This window comes from Palaemon carinicauda, chromosome 5, assembly GCF_036898095.1.
Source record: "Palaemon carinicauda isolate YSFRI2023 chromosome 5, ASM3689809v2, whole genome shotgun sequence".
NCBI classification, from domain to species: domain Eukaryota; kingdom Metazoa; phylum Arthropoda; class Malacostraca; order Decapoda; family Palaemonidae; genus Palaemon; species Palaemon carinicauda.
In genome coordinates this window covers 89824935-89849440 of record NC_090729.1, presented here as the reverse complement: position 1 = coordinate 89849440, position 24506 = coordinate 89824935, and the positions used below count along the sequence as shown (strand labels likewise).

Below are 24506 nucleotides of genomic sequence, written 5' to 3'. Positions count from 1 at the left end.
AGATAGTCGGCGCTCTCGCACGAGAGAAGATAGTCGGCGCTCGCGCGCGGGAAACCTCGGTGCCCGTCTATGACCGTCGCACGCGGACGATCCGTGACGACCGCGCGCGGGCAACCATCCCACCTGTGGACGAGCAGAAAAACCGCTTGAGGACGACCGAGAAACTGTGCGCGGATGATCCGCGATGATCACGTGAGCCTCAATAGTCGCGCGCGGGAAACCATCCCGCGCACACAACGATCTTCGGCGCTTACGCGCACTAAGAAAATCGTCAGAGTTTGCGCGCCTAGCGCCGGATCTGAAGATCGCCGGCTAACGGCTGTCGCCGATCGCGTGCGGAAAATCGCGAGCGGGAAACTAAACCCGCACGCGGAACAATCTTCGGCGCTTGCAAGCGTTATGAAGATCGTCGGTGCTTGCGCGCCTAGCGTGTATCAGAAGATCGTCGGTGCTTGCGCGCCTAGCGCGTATCAGAAGATTGTCGGTGCTTGCGCGCCTAGCGCGTATCAGAAGATCGTCGGCTAACGATCTTCGACGATCGCGTGCGGGAAAACCGCGCGCGGAAGGGCCTCGAAGATCGCGCGCGGGAAACCATCCCACGCGCGGGCGATCTTCAGTGCTTACGCGTTAGCGTGTATCAGAAGATCGTCGGCTAACGATCCTCGACGATCGCGATCGGCAAAACCGCAGAAGGGCCTCGAAGATCGCGAGCGGGAAACCATCCCACGCGCGGGTGATCTTCAGCGCTTACGCGCGAGTGAAGATCGTAGGCCACTGTGCAACAAAAGATCGTCGGAGAGCGCGCACGAGCGCTTGTTTGAAAGATCGGCTAACTCGTAGATCAGGAACTGGGATGTGTCCCTAAAAGGGAGGGCATCCCCTGAAGAGGACCAGGAGGTCGTCTTCAGTGCCGACGATCAACTGAAGTACTGCTAAATACTCCGAGGAGTGGTCTCTGTGAGGTACCTTTCCCGCGAACGGGAGAGGCGTCCTTCGTAGAAGAGACTTAGACACCATAGGCTGAACCGCTGTTGAGCGCCTGTGCGCTATCTCAGGAACCCCGACGCTGTGCGCAAATGCGCAGGGAACGTTGGTAGCAGCCTAAATGAATTACTGGAACAGGGTGTCTCTGGAAGGCAGTCTCAGGAACAGTAGTCGAGCGCTAGCGCGCAAGGGAACGTTGGTGCGCAGGGGATACCTGGCACTTAAGGGACTTACCCAAAGAGTGAGAAAGTCTCTCCTGCCCCGAAGGGAGGAGCCCGTTGGATAACGGGGGCGTGGGCGCCCAAGGCGTGTCAGCAGCCAGGAACGGATACAGCAGGTCCACTGAGGGCACGAGAGACCAAAGGTCTAACGTAGCCTGAGTAGTGAGGCCCCGAGGGGATTAGTTGCAAGACCCCGAAGGGTCAGCGCAACGAGAAACCGAAGTTTCTCCGTCACTAATCACCGAAGCGTAGAAGTGACTAAAGTTACGAGAGCCCGAGGGAACTGTGTAACTAAAGCTCCGAGATCCCGAAGGGTCAGGGAAAAAGAGAAACCGAAGTTTCCCTGTCACTAAACACCGTAGTGCTAGAGACTGAACAGCAAGCTGTTGTCAACAGGAACAATCCTCCGAAGAGGAGTCTCTATGAGTGGCCTCTCTCGCGAACGAGAGAAGTGAGCACTTCGTAGAAGAGACTGGTGATGGAGCCCCGAAAGGCCGTAAGATCAGCTGACGTAAACAGGAACAATCCTCCAAAGAGGAGTCTCTGTGGGTGTCCTCTCACGCGAATGGGAGGAGACACTTCGAAGAAGAGACAAAAGGAGCAATCCTCCGAAGAGGAGCCCTTAGTGCGGCCTCCCTCGCGAACGGGAGAGGTCCAGACAGAAACTGCAGCTGCTCAGCCCCTTGAGCGTAGCTACAAAAGTGACCGCTCAGCCCCGAGGGCATAGTCGCAGTACCATGGTCCAGCCTTGCAACCGCTCAGCCCCTTGAGCAAGTCACAAGGGCGGCCGCTCAGCCCCAAGAGCATAACCGCCTAAGGACCAGGGAAAAGTAAAAAGGGAAGTTAACTAACTACCCTGGAGGCGAACCTCCTTATCGTTCTAGGATGCACTGAAGAGCTGGCAGTAGTCACGGGGGAACTTCTAAGAGAAGGGAACGTCCCTGATGATGACCTCGAGAGACGGAGGCGAACAGCCAACTCCCCAGGCATAACCGGACAGCTCTGCTTCGAAGGCACACAACAGGCACGAAGAAACAGCATCGTAAACTGAAAAATAAAAAAAAATGAGAGAAACTCCGAAGAGAAACCCCGAGGGAAATAAAAACATAAGAACGAAAGAAGGTATGCCCCCCCCCCCGCCATGCTCGGGTGAGGGGGGGACTAAAAAAACTTAACAAAAACAGAATTATAACATAATTATACAACTGACTTTGAATGTTCCATGGATCACCGACCCCCGAAGGGACGTGAGCCCCGAGCTGAAAAGTTAAAAACACAATTATATTCATAAAAATAATTGAGACAAATAAAACGAAATAGCGACTCGGTCCTGAGAAACTATCGTAGGCGTAGTACGGAGTAAGAGGTGAACAACCTCAAGAGAGGGGCCGGGCACCACTAAGGCAACCATGGTGGCCTAGGAGTGAACGGCCGTGATCAAGAAGAGAATCGTGGTGGCCTGGCTAAGCCGGCGATCACTCTCGCAGACGTACACAACACACACCGCACAACACCGAAAGCAAAGGAAACATACTATTTTCTATAAACAAAAATATATATAAACATCAATAATGTTTAAATATAATAAGTATAAGAAAAGGTAAGTTAAAAAGGCGAAACAATAATGGCCGTCAAGTGAGGATGGGAGCGGAGACTTCCGATCGCCATCCGAGCCAAAAGTAAAGAGAGCCTTTCACCGGTGTGTGTGAGGGGGAGGGGTAGCAGGCTACCCCTCCCTACCCCCCACTAACTAGCGGAGGGGTAGTAAACCCTCGTTAAAATTCTTATGGCTCGTTGTTCAGCTACGCCGAAGTAATTACCCCATGTAAATACTGTAGCGTGGTTTGTATTTCAGTTACGGAACAATTACATATTTAAAAACATGTTTTTCCACAGTAATATACTGTTTTTAGGGTTTTTTTCAGAAGGTGGGAACGGATTAATTTTTTTTTTAGTCATTTTATATGGGAAAAATTCATCTGTGATACAAACAAATTGATATACGAGCTCGATCCCGGAACGGATTAAACTCGTATCTCAAGGTATTACTGTATTGAAAGAAAATAAAACAAGAAAAATTCTTTTATTTTAAGGAGTAATGTTAATGTTCCAAGCTTCCAGAGACGAAAGCAAGATGAATGTCAAGAGAGTATTGAAATAAGAAATTTTACAAAGAATTTGCAAATATAATGCCTAACAACACAAAATTAATTGATTCCATAATGGCTTTCGTAAAGTTATTTTTTCGTCTTATGAGTCTCCTTTTACATGAAAATAGCCTAATTTGTTCCAGACCCTACAAAAATACCACATTAAATGATTATAAAAAGGATACACACCACTAAACAATACTAAATGTATGGAAAGTACTGTATTTTGATCATTCAATAATAAATTAACCATTGGTAACCTATAAAAGAAGTGTCTAATTAGTGCAAACAGTAAAAATACTGTGAGAATTTTTTCTGGATGTCTCTTTGCTATGAGACCCACCATTTTAAGGCAGCCATCTAGACCCTCCTTAATTTCTACAGTTGTCAGTGAGTCACCCTCCTCTCGCCCCCCTGTACTCTTCCTGAACGACGTTCACTCGCATGGCCTCTAACTTCTTCAGGCCATCCGTCGTAAGTTTCTCTTGGTGCTCCTCGACAAGCTCATCAATGTCGGCCTCATCAACTTCCAGTCCCATGGACTTCCCGAATGTAACGATCTCGGCAACCTCAGATTGAGCAGTATGTTCAGGATCGTCAAAATTTTCGGAATCCGCTTCAGCTTGGTCTGCGTGGAAGCCCTCAAAATCTTGTGCTGAGCTGGCATCAGGCCACAGCTTCTTCCAAGCAGAGTTCAAGGTGTGCCTTGAAACCTCCTGCCAAGCTTGATCGATGATTTTGAGGCATGAGACAATATCAAAATGCTCCTTCCAAAATTGATAAAGGATGAGGTTTATGCTCTCAATGACTTCAAAACATCTCTTCAAGAGATATTTCTTATAAAGCTTCTTAAAAATTTCAAATCACTTGCTGGTCCATGGGGTGGAGGAGAGGGGTGGTGGAGGCCAGAAGATAGAGAACCTTGATGAAGGAATATTCTGCTACAATATCTTCCTCGAGGGCAGGAGGGTGAACAGGGGCATTGTCCAGCGCCAGCAGGTATTTTGTTAGGAGGCGCTTCTATTTCAATTACTTTTTCCCAGTCAGGCCGAAACAAATATTTATCCACTCGATGAACAACTGTCTTGTTACCCAGGCTTTTCCATTAGCCCTCCACAACACATGAAGATTTTCTTTAGTGACTTTGTGGGTCTTGAAGGCTCAAAGAGTATCGGAGTGATACACCAGCAGGGCTTTCACCTTGCAATCCCCACTGGCATTTGCACAGAGTGCAAGGGTAAGCCTGTCCTTCATAGGCTTATGCCCAGGTAGCCTCTTATCTTCTGCCATGATGTACATTCGAAGAAGACGCCCAGTCTCGTCGCAATTGAAGACTTGCTGGGGACTGTAGCCTTCCCGAGCAGTCAACTAGTCAAACGTCTTAACAAAAGCTTCAGCCGCTTTCGCGTCCGAGCTTGCAGCTTCCCCATGATGCACCACTGAATGAATGCCTGAGTGTTTCTCAAATTTCTCAAACCACCTAGGAGAAGCCTTGAAGTCTGGGGGTTCCTGCTTGAATGTTCCTTCTCTTACGTCGGTTTCAGCCTGAGCATGCACGAGATCACTGAATATGGCGCTGCCTTCCTGGCAGATTATTGCTTCAGTGATAGTGTCTCTAGCCATTTCTTTGCCCTTTATCCAGACAATCCGCAGTCTCTCCATCTCATCGTCAACGTGGCTCCTCTTGCTGGAGAAAACAGTCATGCCCTTAGAAGGTGTTGCTGCTTTGATAGCTTCTTTCTGCTTCAGGATCGTTCTTATCGTAGACGGATTTCGGCCATATTCCTTTGCGAGCACACTTAACTGCATACCAGCCTCTAATTTCTTGATTATTTCCATCTTCATCTCCCTGGAAAGCATCATCATCTTCTTTCCCTTAACATCAGCAACTTTCTTGGGACTCATGGCTAATGATGTAATGTAATATCACAAACGATACAGTACAATTGTTACGAAAGCAAAATCATAAACGCTAAGTCAATGCGTACGATACCGCTGCCGAAACGAAAAGACACAGGAACGCCAATGCGTATATGCATGATGGGATACTATACAGTAGATGCTGACCAATAGGGAGCAGGATCTAATGGTGGTAACTAGCATTCGAGTAGGGAAATAATCAATGGGAGCGAATTTACAGTCGGGGTCTCGCACTGTACCTCCTTTCGTTGTCCGAAACATTTTTCTTGATGCGAGTCGTAAAATTCTTCGCGTTTCGTTTCTTAAAGTGAAAACTTTGTAAGCAGATTTTTTCGTATCGAGATGTTTAACTATAGGTCAAGTTACAATGAGAAAAGGTGGAGGGATGGAGGAGATGAAACATTTGAATGCATTAATTTTGAGGGGTGTTTAATTCTTATTACATTAAAGATAAATATACAAAGGAATCTGCTTCACTAACCTTTAAGGATATCAAGGCAAATTCTTCCTAGTTTGTCAATGTTGGGGTGGTAAATTTTTGTCATAAATCTGAAAACAAATAGTAAAGGTTAATCAAAATACACTTTCATATTGCCCAGAATCAAACTTCTTGTAGTTTTAGTAATTGGAAGATAAAGATATACATATCATAATGAAACTAGATTGGAAAAGCATAATACACATCATAAATGTAACTAGAATGGAAAAGCATATTTGATACAACAGTAAATCACTGCTCACCTTACTTTGGGGGCACTCATAGGGTACTCTTCAGGAAGAAATAATTCTAGTTTAAAAACTCCTCCTTGAAATGGTGATCCTTCAGGACCTGTCAAATAAATTAAAGCTCATCAACTATACTCGAAGTAACACATTGTATTGATAAAATGCCCACTTCAACACATCTATACATAGCTATCATAGGTCTGTTTATGATTTTCCTATGCCAGTCCGCACCTGCAAACTTTCTTAGCTCATCAATCCATCATCATCTGCTTTCCCTGCTTCTTTTGCAATCTCTGGGGGACCCAATCTGTTATTCTTAACATATATGAGAGAGAGAGAGAGAGAGAGAGAGAGAGAGAGAGAGAGAGAGAGAGAGAGAGAGAGAGAGAGAGAGAGAGAGAGAGAGAGAGAGAGAGAGAAATTTGGATGAATGTTACAAGGAATTTGGTTCTCCACTTGCCCTTAGGTAGAGTGATTTAGTTTAAGCATTTATTGAGTTCTTATGATCTTGTCTAACTTATTCTTGAATTCGTTTATAGTGTTACTGTTTACTACATCTGCTGGAAATCTATTCCAAGTATTTGCTATTTTGTAAGTAAAGAAATGGTGTATTATCTTTTATATTCCAGTTTGTAGCCATTACCTCTGACTGATTTGTGCTAAGTGTGAATAAATTGTTGTAATCTACATTTCTTTATCCTTTGAGAATTTTGAATGTTTCTATTAACTGTAGCATTAGTCGTCGAGTTTGTAGATCAAATAAGTTCAAACGTTCCATCCTTCGTCCATATCCAAACTGCCTTGGTGTAGGAACTAGTTTGGTGTCCCTAGCTTGTACTGCTTCCAGTTTATCGATATCCTTCTGAATACTTGGAGCCCCGACTTGGACGCCGTATTCTAGATGGGGTCCTACTAGTAATGTGTACAGCTGTAGTACAGTGACTTTGTTTTTGTATTTCAATTGTCTCTATGTAACCTATTAGTTTTTGTGTTTTGTTTTCAGCTTTTATGCTGTTTGGTGAACTTCAAATCCTTGCTGATAATAATACCAAGATCTTCCTCCTGGTCCACGCTTTCTCTTTCTTTACCTAGCAGGGAGTAACCTAACTATGGGTTACTCTATAACCCATGTGCATGACTTTACATTTCCCCTAACTGTAGGTTACTATAACCTATGTGCATGACTTTACATTTCCCACATATTAAAGGCATTTTCCATTTTCTGGACCATCCTCCTAGCTTCATTAGATCCTCTCTTGAGGCTTCTACATATCCTGAGTTCACAGCATTTATGCCTAGTTTAGTATTGTCAACAAATTTGGCTATTCTCCTAGTTAACCCTAAATATGACAAATTCATGGGTAATTTGTATTTTTCCTAACTATACAAACCTTAGCTATTTAATATGGGTTATTACTTTCAGCGTAGCTGAAATGACGAGCCATTAAAATTTTCACGGGGGTTTACTACCCCCCCCCCCCCCCCAAACCCGTCACACACACCTGTGCTTGAGCTCTCTTTGCTTGGAGGTAGGACTTCAAGGGGGATAGGGCTGGCAAGCAAGTTTGATTAAATAGCTATGGTTTGTATAGTTATGAAAAATACAAATTACCTACGAACGTCATTTGTTCCGTAACTGACATACAAACCACGCTATTTAATAGGGGTGACTCACCCATTAGGAAGGGTGGAAAGTCCCTGCCAGTACAGTATTGGCTTTTGGCTTTGCCCAGGGACTCAATATTTGAGTGTGTTCGCACTCAGCAATAAGGAGTCCCTGCACCTCGCTAGAACCTTGCTACGCAAGGACTGCGGCCTACGCAAGCTGTGTGTGAAGGTAAAATAAAGTGTGACTCGTCCTAAGAAGTTGACAGGTAATCCTTTAGAAGGAAACTTTAGGCTAGGACTCTCCCAATACCACCTTGTCAGGGTATGGGGACGTGACAGTATTATCTTATTACTAGGAACACAAGGAAACATGGTTTACCTGCAGTGGTTTGAGGTCAGCTGTGCAGAGAACCCAGGATGCTGCTTTCCCCAAGAGAGGGGAGGATGAAGAAAAGAGTAAGGGCCAGACAAAACTTTTCATTCATGCAGACTAAGACCGGGTAACAATGCCCTCCTTCTGCTACTTGTCCACTAGGGAGCCTGAGGTTTTAAACCAGCTGTTGTGCAGCCACCACAGGGCCGATAAAAAACGTATCGAGCCTCCTGTGGGTCACGTCGTGCAGGTAGTGGGCTGTGAAGGTCGTCTGACGTTTCCACACCCCAGCTTGAAGGACCTGCGTCACTGAGAAATTTCTCTTGAAGGCCAGGGACGTAGCTACGCCCGACATCATGTGATCTAGAGCGACGTGACGGAGGAGGGTCTGGATTCAGGGACAGATGGATCACCCTACGAATCCATGCCGAGATGGTGTTCTTGGTGACCCTTCTCTTGATCCTTCCAGTGCTAACAATGCTTGCACCTGGGGACGGACTGCAGCCGTTCTTCTGATATATAGCCTCAGACTCCTTACTGGGCACAGTAGGAGAAGGTCTGGGACATCTGTTACAGAACGGAGACTCGAATCCGGAAGGAGTCGAACCGAGCGTCCGGCACCCCCTGATTTTGAGTCTTAGTAATAAACTCAGGGACGAATTTGAACGTTACCACCCCCCCCATACCCTTGCATGGGCGATGTCATATGAGAGACCATGAAGTTCATTGACTCGCTTGGCCGAAGCCAAAGTTAGTAAGAACACCGTCTTCCAAGTTAGGTGGAGAACTGAAGCTTGGCGTAATGGTTCATAGTGAGGTCTCTTAAGAGACCTGAGAACTCGAACCACGTTCCATGGAGGAGGTCTCACATCCGACTGAGGGCAGGTAAGTTCATAACCTTGTATGAGTAGGGAAAGTTCCAGCGAGGAAGAAAAGATCATCCTTTGAGCCTGAAGGCTTGACCTAAGGCTGAGCGATAGCCTTTCACCGCCGAGACTGAAAGGCGCATTTTCTTCCCGCAAATACACCAGGAACTCCGCTATTGCTGGAATAGTGGCATCGAGTGGAGAGATACCCCTTCCACGACACCAACCACAGAAGACTTTCCACTTTGCCTGGTAGACAGATGCGGGTGATTTTCGCAGATGTCCAGACATCCTAATCGCAACTTGTTGCGAAAAATCCTCTTTCAGCGAGGAGATGCTGGATAGTCACTAGGCGTGAAGTCGTAGGGAAGCTACGGCTTTGTGGAAGATGCTGGCATGTGGTTGTCTGAGTAAATCATGTCGTGGAAGGCATTCTCTCGGAAGTTCCGTTAGGAGTTTCACAAGGTCCAGAAACCATTCCGCGTGATACCATAGCGGAGCTATGAGGGTCATTGAAAAATTGACCGATGTTCTGGTCTTGTTGAGCACCCTCCTCATCAGACAGAACGGGGGAAAGGCGTACACGTTGATGTTGTCCCACCGTTGTTGGGAGGCATCTTGCCAGAGCACCTTGGGATCCGGGATTGGGGGGAAGTACAGTGGAATCTTGAAAATCAGCGCTGTCGCGAACAGATCCACAGTCGGAGAAGACCCCACAAAGTCAGGACTTTGTTGGCTACTAGATGACACAAAGACCACTCAGTAATCACTATTTGAGACGCTCTGCTCAGATTGTCGGCGAGCACATTCCTCTTGTCTGGAATGAAACGCGCCGATAGTAGAATCGAGCGGACTTCGGTCCATCTCAGTATCTCTACTGCAAGATGGGATAGCTACTTCGAAAAGGTACCTCCTTGCTTGCTGATGTAAGCCACTACTGTGGTGTTGTCGCTTATCACCACCAAAGAGTGACCTGCCAGGTATTGTTTGAACTGCTGAAGGGCCAACAAAACGGCCTTCATCTCTAGACGATTTATATGGAGGCACTTTTCTGATTCTGACCACAGGCCTGAGGTCCTGTAGTACAGAACGTGGGCCCATCCCCTTTCTTTGAGGCATCTGAAAACAGCATTAAATCCGGAGGAAGGACGAGAAGATCCACTCCTCTACGTAGGTTCTCGTCTGTCACCCACCACTGGCTGTCCGTCCGTTCCTCAGGACCCATAGGGATCATGACGTCCGGGGAATCACAACCTTGATTCCACCGGGACTTGAGCCGCCACTAGAGAGATCTCATCCTGAGGCGATCGTTGGGAACTAGATGAGCCAAGGATGAAAGGTGACCAAGAAGACGTAATCACGATTGGGTTGGAAGCTCTTCTCGTCTGAGGAAAGGGCTTGCGACCCCTCTCAACCTTGTTATCCTGTCGTCTGATGGGGAGGCTTTGTGGAGATTGGTGTCTATAATCATGCCTAGGTAAACAAGTCTTTGAGTGGGAAGCAGAGAGGACTTCTCGAGATTTACCATGATCCCCAGATCCTGGCAAAGTCCTAGAAGTTTGTCTCGGTGTCGAAGAAGGGATGACTCCGAGTTTGCTAGGATCAGCCAGTCATCCAGATAATGGAGGAGACAGATGCCGATCCTGTGTGCCCACGATGATATTAGGTTGAACAATTCAGGTGAAACCCTGTGTTGCTGTGGAGAGACCGAAACACAGTACCTTGAACTGGTACCCCTTGTGGTCTGGGCTGAATCCTAAGTACTTCCTTGAAGACGGATGGACTGGGATCTGGAAGTACGCGTTCTTCAGATCCAGTATACACATGAAGTCTTGCGGTTTCACTGTAAGTCTGACCGTGTTTGCGGTCTCCATGCTGAACAGAGTTTGCTTTAATCTGGACCTCTGCCCTAAGGGCCCGCCCCCTTGCTGATCCCATGGCAAGGGAGCTAAATGACACCGGATTCGTCCTCAGGGGAGGTAGAGATGTTGTGAATGGGACGCGATATCCCTGACTGATTACGGAAATCGTCCAGGAATCGGCCCCGAGTTGCTGCCACCTGTCTGCGCAACCTTGTAGGCATCTCCCCACTGGCAGACATGCAGGGGGACTGCAAATCCTAGCGTTTGCGGCCTCGGCTGCTCCCTCTAGGATTCTTCCCTCCCCTGGAAGACTTCTTGCCTTTCTTGTCCTTGACCGGAAAGGGCTTACACACCACTGTCTTCGCTGCCATTGTCGGTTTAGTGGTCTTGGTGGGACGTGGCTGCTGGGGTTCTGGAGGTTTATAGGGCTTGAATGTCAAAGCCCTATGTAGGAGGGAGTCTTGGTGACTTCCTCCACCTCTCAGCAGCCTGCTCCACGTCCTTAGGCTCAAACAAGTTTGTTCCCATAACGAAAGAATGTCTGAGCCTGTAGATTTTGGTGCTAGGGGCCTCCCGGTACTGAATTGGAGTCCTTCGACTCCCTCCTGGGAGGGATGCAGGACTCCAACAACGACGGAGGCAGGCTCTTCTACACCCTTATTCGAGAAGACTTTACCGCGCGAGGTGGGATTTCCCTCAATGGTGTGATGGGGGAACGTCTCGCCTCACGTGACTCCCCTGAGGACGGGAAATCCTCGTCCGAAGGGGAGGGAGAAAAGTCTGAGGGGGCGGGAAATCCTCGTCCGAAGGGGAGGGAGAAAAGTCTGAGGGGGCGGGAAATCCTCGTCCGAAGGGGAGGGAGAAAAGTCTGAGGGGGCGGGAAATCCTCGTCCGAAGGGGAGGGAGAAAAGTCTGAGGGGGAGGGTGCCTGCCTCGAAGATTTACGAGGAGACAGCTTCGTCCTCGGAGAAGTTACCGCGTCCGAAACTCCTCTTTTTCTCTTCAGGGGAGTGATGCAGCCAAGGATTTGTGGCCCAACTCAGAGAGAAAAGGCTTGAAAGCCTGTGCTACCGCTCTGATTAGAGCCCCAAACCAGGGCTGCCGGCTGACGGCTGCACTGTCAGACACTCCCTCTGAAGGGGGAGTCGCCTATAAGAAGAAAGAAGATAAGGAAGAAATGTCCCTGGACCTTTCTGGAACCTTCCCCCCTACCGGCAAGCGCGCTGTTCTGCACTTCCGGTGGGGGGGAGGGGGAGAGGAATGCGTTGATGGCGCCCTTACTGCAAGTTGTCCTGCTGCCTCGCACGTGGGAGGATATTGGCGATTGCGCTGGTGCTCGCGCGATGAGGAATACCCGGGTCTCGCGCGCACAAGACTGCTGGAGGGCTCGCGCGCATGCGTGAGGGTGATTGCGCGGGCGAGACTTCATAGAGTGCGCAGGAATCAGATTGCGTGCGCGAAATGTTCAGAATCAGAATGAAAATCAGAATGAAGAGCCCGTGCGGGCGAAAATAAAAGATCGTCGGCGCGTACTCGCGTACCAGAATGTTGGCACGCCGCGCACGCGGGAGACCATAGGAACCCGCACGCGGGAAAAGTCGTCGGCGCTTGTGTGCATATGAAGATCGTCGGCGCTTGCACGTGTAAGAAGATCGGCGAGCGCGCGCATGGGAAACCATCGGTACCCGCGCGTGGACGATCGTCGGCGCTTACGCGCATGGACGATCATCGGCGCTTACGCGCGTAAGAAGATCGTCGGCGCTTGCGCGTAAGAAGATCGTCAGCGCTTGCGAGCGTAAGAAGATTGGCGAGCGTGCGCGCTTCATGCGCTAGTAGGTTGAAGGGTCAGCTGGCAGGACGATCAGGAACTGGCATGTGCCCTTTGGAAGGGCCAGCATCCACCGATGGGACCGTAAAAGGTCCGTGTTAGAGTCCAGGACCGAAGTCTAAAGGACCACGTTGCAGCACAAGGTTGAGGTCACTGGAAGTTCTGCTTGATCCTCCGAGGCGGATTCTCTATGAGAGACCTCTCCCGCGAACGAGAGAGGTGCCCTTCGTAGAAGAGACTTGAAGACACTCGTGATGACGCCCCTTAGGGCCGTTGGATCAGCAAGCTGACTTTATCAGTAGCGATCCTCCGAAGAGGAGTCTCTATGAGTGGTCTCTCGCGAACGAGAGAGGTGACACTTCTTAGAAGAGACTTGAAGACACTCGTGGTGACGTCCCTTAGGGCTGGTGGTTCAGCAAGCTGACCTTAGCAGTAGCGATCCTCCGAAGAGAAGTCTCTATGAGTGGCCTCTCTCGCGAACGAGAGGTGAACACTCCGTAGAAGAGACTTGCCAAGACTGTGCTCCACCCCTGAAGGAAGAGAAACTCAGCAAGGGGGGAGAAAAGTCTGGCCGAAGGGCAGCAACAGTAGTCGAAGGCAATGAATTTATTAAGGTATGGGAAGTTCTCTCTCTGAAGGGAGAATACCTCACACCTGGGGAGGAAACCTCCCTCGGAAGGGAAGTTGTCCAACCCCTGGAGGCGAACCTCCTTTAGTGTTCTAAGATGATCTGAATTGCTGGCATGTTGTCATGGGAGTACTTCTAAGAGAAGGGATAACGCCCATGACGACGTCCTCTGAGGGACGGCAGCGACAGCAGATTCCCCAGGCATGAACAGGACAGCTCTGCTTCATTGGCACTCTTTAGTCGAACGAAGAAAAACTGCATAGTTAACTGGGAAAATAAATTAAATGATTATTTTAACAGAAATTCCCTAGGGAGGAACTAAGAAGAGGAACCGCGAGGGAATAACATAAAATAAGAATCAAGTATGCGCCCACCTTCCCCAGATGACATCCACGGGAGAAGGGGGGGGAGGAGTAACTGTAATAAAAACAAATAACAGAATTATAATTGTCTAAATCATCTAAGAATATTCACTAATAGTGAGAACCACTGAACCCCCGAAGGGAATTGTTCCCCACGGAGAAAGGTGAAAAGTTAAAATACAATTAGATTTCACTAAAACTAATTGAGACAAACAAACGGAAGACCAACCTAACCCACAACGGGAAAGGAGCTACCGTAATAGTACGTAGTTGTAGTAAAGGTGAACGACCTCGAGTAGAGAGAGGCCACATTCCCTTCGCTGAGAATCCAAGTTTCCCGTAGGAAAAGAGGAAAAGCGAAGATAATAGATGAATGAAGAGGGTCCAGGCGATGATGATTCCCCTGTGGCGGTCGAGTTAACGGATATATGCTGACGGGAAGACCGATGGACCACAGAGGGAGAGGTCGTTCCCCACGAAGTGGAACTGTGGTGGCCTTGCTACGCAAGTGTCATTGTCGTACATCACACACACAGCACAAACACTGAAAAGAAAACTTACTACATTTCTATACACAAATATATGCATAAACATAAAGAATGTTTATATATATATTATAAGTATACATACATATACCAAAGGCACTTCCCCCAATTTTGGGGGGTAGCCGACATCAACAATGAAACAAAACAAAAAAGGGGAATTCTACTCTCTACGTTCCTCCAGCCTAACCAGGGACTCAGCCGAGTTCAGCTGGTACTGCTAGGGTGCCACAGCCCAACCTCCCACATTATCCACCACAGATGAAGCTTCATAATGCTGAATCCCCTACTGCTGCTACCTCCGCGGTCATCTAAGGTACCGGAGGAAGCAGCAGGGCCTACCGGAACTGCGTCACAATCGCTCGCCATTCATTCCTGTTTCTAGCACGCTCTCTTGCCTCTCTCACATCTATCCTCCTATCACCCAGAGCTTTCTTCACGCCATCCATCCACCCAGACCTTGGCCTTCCTCTTGTACTTCTCCCATCAACTCTTGCATTCATCACCTTCTTTAGCAGACAGCCATTTTCCATTCTCTCAACATGGCCAAACCACCTCAACACATTCATATCCACTCTAGCCGCTAACAAATTTCTTACACCCGTTCTCACCCTCACCACTTCGTTCCTAACCCTATCTACTCGAGATACACCAGCCATACTCCTTAGACACTTCATCTCAAACAGATTCAATTTCTGTCTCTCCATCACTTTCATTCCCCACAACTCCGATCCATACATCACAGTTGGTACAATCACTTTCTCATATAGAACTCTCTTTACATTCATGCCCAACCCTCTATTTTTTACTACTCCCTTAACTGCCCCCAACACTTTGCAACCTTCATACACTCTCTGACGTACATCTGCTTCCACTCCACCATTTGCTGCAACAACAGACCCCAAGTACTTAAACTGATCCACCTCCTCAAGTAACTCTCCATTCAACATGACATTCAACCTTGCACCACCTTCCCTTCTCGTACATCTCATAACCTTACTCTTACCCACATTAACTCTCAACTTCCTTCTCTCACATACCCTTCCAAATTCTGTCACTAGTCGGTCAAGCTTCTCTTCTGTGTCTGCTACCAGTACAGTATCATCCGCAAACAACAACTGATTTACCTCCCATTCATGATCATTCTCGCCTACCAGTTTTAATCCTCGTCCAAGCACTCGAGCATTCACCTCTCACCACTCCATCAACATACAAGTTAAACAACCTCGGCGACATCATAAATCCCTGTCTCAGCCCCACTCTCACCGGAAACCAATCGCTCACTTCATTTCCTATTCTAACACATGCTTTACTACCTTTGTAGAAACTTTTCACTGCTTGCAACAACCTTCCACCAACTCCATATAACCTCATCACATTCCACATTGCTTCCCTATCAACTCTATCATATGCTTTCTCCAGATCCATAAACACAACATACACCACCTTACCTTTTGCTAAATATTTCTCGCATATCTGCCTAACTGTAAACATCTGATTCATACTACCCCTACCTCTTCTAAAACCACCTTGTACTTCCAAGATTGCATTCTCTATTTTATCCTTAATCCTATTAATCAGTACTCTACTATACACTTTTCCAACTACACTCAACAAACTAATACCTCTTGAATTACAACACTCATGCACATCTCCCTTACCCTTATATAGTGGTACAATACATGCGCAAACCCAATCTACTGGTACCATTGACAACACAAAACACATATTAAACAATCTCACCAACCATTCAAGCACAGTCACACCCCCTTCCTTCAACTTCTCAGCTTTCACACCATACATACCAGATGCTTTTCCTACTCTCGTTTCATCTAGTGCTCTCCTCATTTCCTCTCTTGTAATCTCTCTCTAATTCTCATCTCCCATCACAGGCACCTCAACACCTGGAACAGCAATTATATCTGCCTCCCTATTATCCTCAACATTCAGCAAACTTTCAAAATATTTCGCCCACCTTTTCCTTGCCTCTTCTCCTTTTAACAACCTTCCATTTCCATCTTTCACTGTCTCTTCAATTCTTGCGCCAGCCTTCCTTACTCTCTTCACTTCTTTCCAAAACTACTACTTATTCTCTTCATATGACTGACCCAGTCCCTGACCCCACCTCATGTCAGCTGCCCTCTTTGCCTCACGTACCTTGCGCTTTACTTCCACATTTTTCTCTCTATATTTTTCATACTTCTCTATACTATTACTCTGCAGCCATTCTTCAAAAGCCCTCTTTTTCTCTTCCACTTTTACCTTCACTCCTTCATTCCACCATTCACTGCCCTTCCTCATGCTGCCTCCAACAACCTTCTTGCCACATACATCACTTGCAATCCCAGCAAAATTTTCTTTTGCTAACTTCCACTCCTCCTCTAAATTACCAGTTTCTCTTACTCTCACCTCATCATATGCCATTTTCAACCTTTCCTGATATTTACTTTTTACCCCCGGTTTTATTAGCTCTTCAACCCTCACTAGCTCCCTTTTACATCCACCTACTCTATTCCCCCACTCTTTTGCTACAACTAATTTTCCTTCCACCAAAAAATGATCAGACATACCGTTAGCCATACCCCTAAACACGTGCACGTCTTTCAATCTTCCAAACATTCTCTTAGTTATCAACACATAATCCATTAATGCCCTTTCTACTACTCTTCCATTTGCCACTCTTACCCATGTATACTTATTTTTATCTTTCTTTTTAAAAAAGCTAGCACTTATTACCATCTCTTGTTCAACACACATATCTACCAGTCTCTCACCACTCTCATTTTCACCTGGTACGCCATACTTCCCAATGACACCTTCTACCTCTCCAGTGCCCACTCTAGCATTTAAGTCACCCATAACAACTACATAATTCCTTCTACCCAGTCCTTCTACACTAGTTAATTCATTCCAGAACTCATTCCGCTCTTCTTCACTTTTCTATTATAAGTGTAAGAAAAAGTGAGTAAAAAGACGAAAATTAATGACATTACAAAATAGGCGAGGAGAGAGAGAGAGGAACAACCGTTCTCACTCCGAGCCAAAAGTAAAGTGAGCTCAAGCACAGGCGTGTGTGATGGGGGGGGAGGCAGGCTACCCTCCCTACCCCCGCTAACTAGCAGTGGGGTAGTAAACCCTCGTAAAAATCTTAATGGCTCGTCATTTCAGCAACGCCGAAAGTAATAAACCCTATTAAATAGCGTGGTTTGTATGTCAGTTACAGAGTGGAGGATTTATTTTTGCTTTATTTTATTTTTTTGTGTTTGCCAAATCCTGTGAGAGAGAGAGAGTTTGCCAAATCCTGTGAGAGAGAGAGAGAGAGAGAGAGAGAGAGAGAGAGAGAGAGAGAGAGAGAGAGAGAGAGAGAGAGAGAGAGAGAGAGAGAGAGAGATATTGTGTTAGCGAGCGAAAGTAGTTAGGTTAACGATCGTTTGTGGTGAGAAAGACTGTTGGTTTAAATGAGATTGTTTGTTTACATTTTTTAGTTAGGTTACGACAGTGGTGAATGTTTCGGAGCGAATGCTTTTTTTGATTGACTGCGTCCTGAGTCAGTTGTGTGAACGCTAGAATTATTATTTTTCTTTACCAGCGAGGAAGTGATTTTTGATTTTCTGAGTAAGTACAGTTTTGTTTATCTTTGCTTGTAGTGATTGTGAATGATAGGAACAATTTATTATTTATCTTTGATTATAGTGCGATAGTTCAGTTAGCTAGAAGTGTTCGTAAGTGTTTTTCTTTTTTATCTTGGCAGGCCGTGATTCCTCCTTTGGAGAGACCGAATTGTTAGAAAGTGGATTTATTGTTGATGACCTGGCCTGTATTACGATTTTGTTTGGACTGCTTTTGGATTGCTGAACCGATGATGACCTGGCCTTTGTATTTGGATTGTTGATGATGATGATGATGATGATGATGATGATGATGATGATGGGGATGATGACTAACAATCAATTCAGCGTGGCAGTTGTGGCAAATTGCCACACAGTGTAATCTGTTGACAACAAAGCTGTGATTGTGGTAGTTGCCGTAAAAGACAGTCGGCTTTGTGTTGGTGTCCATAAAATATTTATACAAGATAATTCATATATATATTTATTTTTGGTGTTGGTGTGCGGTGTAATTTAAGTTTGTTAGATTTTTTTCGTTTATTTGAATGGTGTTACGTTTTATATTTAATATTTTTTATGATTAGTTTCAAGTATTTTGAATGTGGATGGTTCTGGTTGGATTTATTATAGTTAGTAAGAAATATATAGTTTTAAGGTTATGTGTTGTTTTTTGTGTCCTTTTGTCTAAGAGTCCAGTTTTAGATATCGAAAGGGGAAAGTATGTGTTGAGGAGACCATTGTCAGTAAGTGTGATTCAAGGGTGTGGGGCTTGTTCTTGCAACATCCCGCCACATTATTTTGGCGCCCGAACAGGGACAGTGGAAGGTTCGGAAGCAAGTAATTTGGTGAAAGCAAGTGTGCATGTGTATGATGGTATTTTGAATTTGCAGGAGCCGAAGGTGTATGTGAGCTTGTTGCCGACTGTAAGGAGGAAGAGAATACGGGGTATACGTGAGGGTGATTGCATGGGATGTATGTATACGTTGGTCAATGTAGAGGATGAAAGGTATGTTAAATTGAGACGTGTTATGACGGGTAAGATAAAGCCGGATGACGATTGGGACTATGAAAGTTTGAAAGAAAGAATTAATGTAGATGAGAATATAAGTGAGGGGGAAAGGGAACAATTGTATAGGATGTTAAGGGATAGACGGAGAGTTTTGAGTCGCGGTGACGAGGATTGTGGGGGCTCAAAGCTGCCTGAATTTAAGATAGTTCTTAGTAATGATACCCCCATATATCAGCGTCCCCGACATTTTTCTCCGCCTATTGCCAGAGAAATAGAAGAGCAGTGCCAGGAGTTAGAGCAAATGGGTGTAATAGAAAGGAGTGAGAGTGCCTGGAATAGCCCTATTGTACCTGTAAGAAAGCCGGATGGAAGTTTACGGATGTGTATTGATTATAGGAAGGTGAATGAAGTAACTGTTAAAGAACGTTTTCCGAAGAATGTAGTGTCTGACTGTGTGTATAAGATGCATGGTATGAAAGTTTTTACAAAGTTAGATTTAGTTAGGGGCTATTACCAGATGCCTCTGGCAGAGGGGAGCAGGCCCATTACGGCATTTTCAAGTAGAAATTGTCATTATCAGTTTAAAAGATTAAGTTTTGGCCTTGCTAATGCGCCTGCTGCCTTCCAGAGGGCGATGAATGTAGTTTTGGCTGGGTTTGATAGACAGAAGGTGACTGTTTTTATTGATGATATTTTGATTGCTAGTGAGACAGTTGAGGAACACATGCAGTTGCTTGAAGCAGTATTAGAACGGTTGATAGAAGTTGGGGTGAAAGTTAAGCTTGAAAAGTGTACATGGTTGGCCGGGGAGGTGGAATTTCTTGGGCATGTGGTGAGTGAATCGAGTATAAGGAAGAGTGAAAAGTTTGTGAGTAAGGTGAGAGAGTTTCCACGTCCTCATACGGTGCGTGAGTTGAGAGGGTTTCTTGGGTTAATTGAATTTGGTCGGAAGTTTGTCAGAGATTGTTCGGGAATAGGGAAGCCTTTGAATGAGTGGACAGGTAAGAGAAATAGTACGAGACTGAAATGGGATGAGCGTATGATTGAAGCATTTGAAAACTTGAAAGAAGAGGCTGCGAGAGACGTCACTTTGGCTTTTCCCGATTATAGTGAACATGCGAGTATGCTAAGAGTTATATACGGATGCTAGTGGGATTAGTATGGGCGGTTGCTTGGTTCAAATGCAAAGAATAAACGGAGATGAACAGTTGAGAGTGATAGCGTATGTAAGTAAAGCATTTAATAAGGCTGAGCGAAAGTATTCCACGATTGAAAGGGAGTTGGCTGCGATAAGGTTTTGCGTGAAAGCGTTGAAGGTATTTTTGTATGGTGTGAAATTTATTGTGCGTACTGACCATCAGCCCCTAGTGTACATGATTAGGAAAGTCTGTGAATGCTAGAGTTGCGAGGACAATAGAGGATTTGAATGAATTTGACTTTAAGCAGAATATGTACCTGGGAGTAAGAACGTGATAGCAGATGCGATGTCAAGAATGCATGGTAAGATAGAAGAGAGTAGCGAGAATGATAGTAATTTTGAAAGGTTGCCGGAAGATTTAATGGTGGTACAAAGTTTTGAAGGGGATGACATGGTGTATAAATGTATTTTGTGTGGGTTAAATAAGGTTAAATTGAAGGGTTTGAATAGGGATATACCTGCTAGTATAGATGAGCTTAGAATGAGTGTTAGGAATGAAGTATCGAAAGAAATGGCATATAAGGAGGAGGATAGTATGCTTGAGGGTGAATTGTTATCAAAAGTATTGTTGGTAGTAAGTATGTTATATGGTGTCACTGTTTATTTGTATTTTGGGTGGAATCGTCCGATGCAGTACCGAGCAAATAAAGAGATTGAAAGGGAGTATATATTGAGGTTACAATGTAATGAAAGATGTTGCAAGTTGTTGAGTAAGAAGGAGGATTGTCTGAGTGACTTGAATCCGAGTGGTATGAGCATGGAAGATAGCGAAGATGACCATGGGTGTGATAAGGATGACCCTATTGATAGGAGAGTAAACATTTGTATGCATGGTGTAAAAGGAAGAATGATGACGTATGTGGGTATAATTGAGAATGAATACTGTAGTTTAATTGATACAGGTGCGCAAGTGTCATTAGTGAATATGTCTGTTATCAAGGAAATAGAGCGGTACAATTGGGAAGTGAAAAGGCAATGTACGAGTGTGAGAATTCATGGGATAGGTAAAGGAAGTTTGCTAGTTTGGGAAGAAGTGCGTTTGAAAGAAAAACTGGGAAGTATGGAGGTGGAACATAATTTTATTGTAATGGGAGAGAATGAGATGCCTAGTTGTTTTTTGATAGGAATTGACTTTTTAAGATTGCATGATTTATCAGTTGATATTGGTAGTGGTTTGCTTCTGAAGAATGGATGTGAAGTAGTTGTGATAGAAGATAATAGTGTATTTATGGCGAATTTTGTTGGCATGGTTGATATTACGAGGAGTGAGGATGATCTACTGACTAAAGAGGAGGTGGAAGAAATGCAAGATGAATGTGAGGAAATTAAAAGGTTACGTGAATGTATGTTGAATAGTATTGAGGTAGAAGAATGGCCGTCTGATTTAGAGGTGTATAAGAAAGTTAGTAAGAGACTTATTGTGTGTAAGAATATTGTTTATTTTCTACATAAAGGAATGGATGAAGATATATATGTTCCTGTGTTTCCAATGCATGCAGCAGTAAGTATGTGTATGTTAGTGCATGACAGATATGGGCATATGGGTAAGAATAAATTATGGGAATGCATGCGTGAGAGATTGTTTACACCTGGGTTGAGTCAGATATGTAAGGATGTAGCGACTACGTGTGAAGATTGCCAGAAAGGGAAGTATCAGAGAGTGCATGCTAATCCACCTGTTTTGAGATTACGTATGAAAGAACCATTTGAGATGTTTGTGATTGATTGTGTTTCGTTGCCTGTGACTGCGAGAAGACATGTGGGAATGATTGTTATGGTTGATCACATGAGTAAATTTACCTATGCAATACCCATCAAGGATAAACGGAGCGAGACTGTTGCAAGAATGGTTGGTCAAGTGATGTTGCCGATGTGTGTGTGTAAGCCTGTGAGAATGTTAAGTGATAATGGCCCTGAGTTTGTTGGATGGGAGTTTGAGCAGATGTTAAGAGAATGGAGTATTGAACATGTGTATTCGACTCCTTATATGCCAAGTGCGAATGGGTTGGCTGAAAGGACTGTAAGAACATTAACTGAAATTTTGCGAATGATGAGTACATGTGATAATGATTGGGATTTGTATGTTGGTAGAGCGTTGTGGGCTTACAATGCAACAGTGCATAAGAGTACGGGTATGTCTCCATGTAAGTTTGTTTTAAATTTTGAAAAGATAATAAGACCGAGGTTGGGTGTGTCGGAGGATGATAGAGATGTGTGGAGGAAAGCAAATAAGAGGTTTGAAAGCTTTAAAGTTGGTGAGAGAGTGATGAAAAAAGTAATTGAAAAGGGTAGAATGAATGTAAATAAAGTGCGTGATAAATTTGAAGGTCCCTATGATGTGTTAGAAGTTGGTTCGAGTGGATTAAGTTACGTTTTGGGTAAGTTGTGTGTGGGTGGTATTGTGGAAAAAATTAGGGCCCACCACAACCAGTTGCGTAAAACGAAAGAGGTACCTGAGTATATCCAAGAGAATGGGATGAGTAAATGGTTGAAAAGGAACAAGGGTGAACCTAATATGTATGAGGACTTAGGTCTGGAAGGTAAACAGTTAGTGTTAGTAGAATATAAGAAAAGGAAGAATACAAGAGCTTTAAGTAAAGATGAAAGAAGGGGAAATTTTATAAGTAAAAGTGAGAATAGAAATAAGTATGACAAGGGTGTAAATGTGCAAGTGTGTATGGAAGATAAATGTGTTAATACAGATGAATCATGGCTGAGTATGAATGATACCTATAGTGTGTGTGGCTTTTCCTTAGGTGATGTAAAAGAAAGGATGACGAATGCGAGAGTGAGAGATAGGAGAATGATTAGTAGTATGAATGAATCTTTTACTAAAGTTGAGAATGTTTTTGATGAAATGGATGAACTGTTTACAGAAATGAGTGTAATTATAGGGCCAGATGAGAACGAGGTAGATATGATTGTACATGATATATTAGATGATAGGGATTTAGATAGGAATAGTGTTAATGTAGCGAATGATTGTGATAAGGAAGAAGTGAATGAGAGAGTATATGGAGGCCCAGTTACTCGGAGTAGAGGTCTCGTTCCCGACTGCGACTGGGTTATGAAAAAAATAATGTAAGTTTTGTGTGAGTAGGATTTGGCAAAGTAAGGGGGGAGGAATGTGGAGGATTTATTTTTGCTTTATTTTATTTTTTTGTGTTTGCCAAATCCTGAGAGAGAGAGAGAGAGAGAGAGAGAGAGAGAGAGAGAGAGAGAGAGAGAGAGAGAGAGAGAGAGAGAGAGAGAGAGATATTGTGTTAGCGAGCGAAAGTAGTTAGGTTAACGATCGTTTGTGGTGAGAAAGACTGTTGGTTTAAATGAGATTGTTTGTTTACATTTTTTAGTTAGGTTACGACAGTGGTGAATGTTTCGGAGCGAATGCTTTTTTTGATTGACTGCGTCCTGAGTCAGTTGTGTGAACGCTAGAATTATTATTTTTCTTTACCAGCGAGGAAGTGATTTTTGATTTTCTGAGTAAGTACAGTTTTGTTTATCTTTGCTTGTAGTGATTGTGAATGATAGGAACAATTTATTATTTATCTTTGATTATAGTGCGATAGTTCAGTTAGCTAGAAGTGTTCGTAAGTGTTTTTCTTTTTTATTTTGGCAGGCCGTGATTCCTCCTTTGGAGAGACCGAATTGTTAGAAAGTGGATTTATTGTTGATGACCTGGCCTGTATTACGATTTTGTTTGGACTGCTTTTGGATTGCTGAACCGATGATGACCTGGCCTTTGTATTTGGATTGTTGATGATGATGATGATGATGATGATGATGATGATGATGATAATGATGATGATGGGGATGATGACTAACAATCAATTCAGCGTGGCAGTTGTGGCAAATTGCCACACAGTGTAATCTGTTGACAACAAAGCTGTGATTGTGGTAGTTGCCGTAAAAGACAGTCGGCTTTGTGTTGGTGTCCATAAAATATTTATACAAGATAATTCATATATATATTTATTTTTGGTGTTGGTGTGCGGTGTAATTTAAGTTTGTTAGGTTTTTTTTCGTTTATTTGAATGGTGTTACGTTTTATATTTAATATTTTTTATGATTAGTTTTAAGTATTTTGAATGTGGATGGTTCTGGTTGGATTTATTATAGTTAGTAAGAAATATATAGTTTTAAGGTTATGTGTTGTTTTTTGTGTCCTTTTGTCTAAGAGTCCAGTTTTAGATATCGAAAGGGGAAAGTATGTGTTGAGGAGACCATTGTCAGTAAGTGTGATTCAAGGGTGTGGGGCTTGTTCTTGCAACATCCCGCCACAACAGAACAACTGTCATTAATGTAGATCAGAAATAGCAATGGGCCAAGGGCGGATCCTTGAGGTACTCCGCTTGTAACAGCTGACCACTTGGAAGCTTCTCCACTGATTACAACTCTATTTTCTGTTTGTTAGCCAACACTCAATTCATTCAGCTGACTCGTCAGTAATGCCTAGAGCTCTAATTTTGACCTTTAGTTTTTTATGAGGAACTGTCAAAAGCCTTTTGAAAGTCTAGTTATATGAAGTCTATTGCCATTCTTTTGTCTTAAAAGCTTAAAATGCTGTTCCAAGAAGATTTGTCACACATGATCCCTTTTGTCTAAATCCATGTTGGCTGTCTAT

The 24506-nt window shown here is 44.5% G+C and overlaps 1 protein-coding gene across 1 annotated transcript in view; it reads right to left on the bottom strand.

Moving 5' to 3' along the window:
* LOC137641369 (ubiquitin-conjugating enzyme E2 N) overlaps positions 1 to 24506 on the bottom strand; it is a 417577-nt gene that overhangs the window by 149486 nt on the left and 243585 nt on the right. The window contains exons 3-4 of the mRNA XM_068373857.1: positions 6017 to 6104; positions 5757 to 5824 (exon numbers count right to left, since the gene is read on the bottom strand). Of these exons, the coding sequence (XP_068229958.1) occupies positions 5757 to 5824; positions 6017 to 6104 (156 nt within the window). The remainder of the gene's footprint in view (positions 1 to 5756; positions 5825 to 6016; positions 6105 to 24506) is intronic.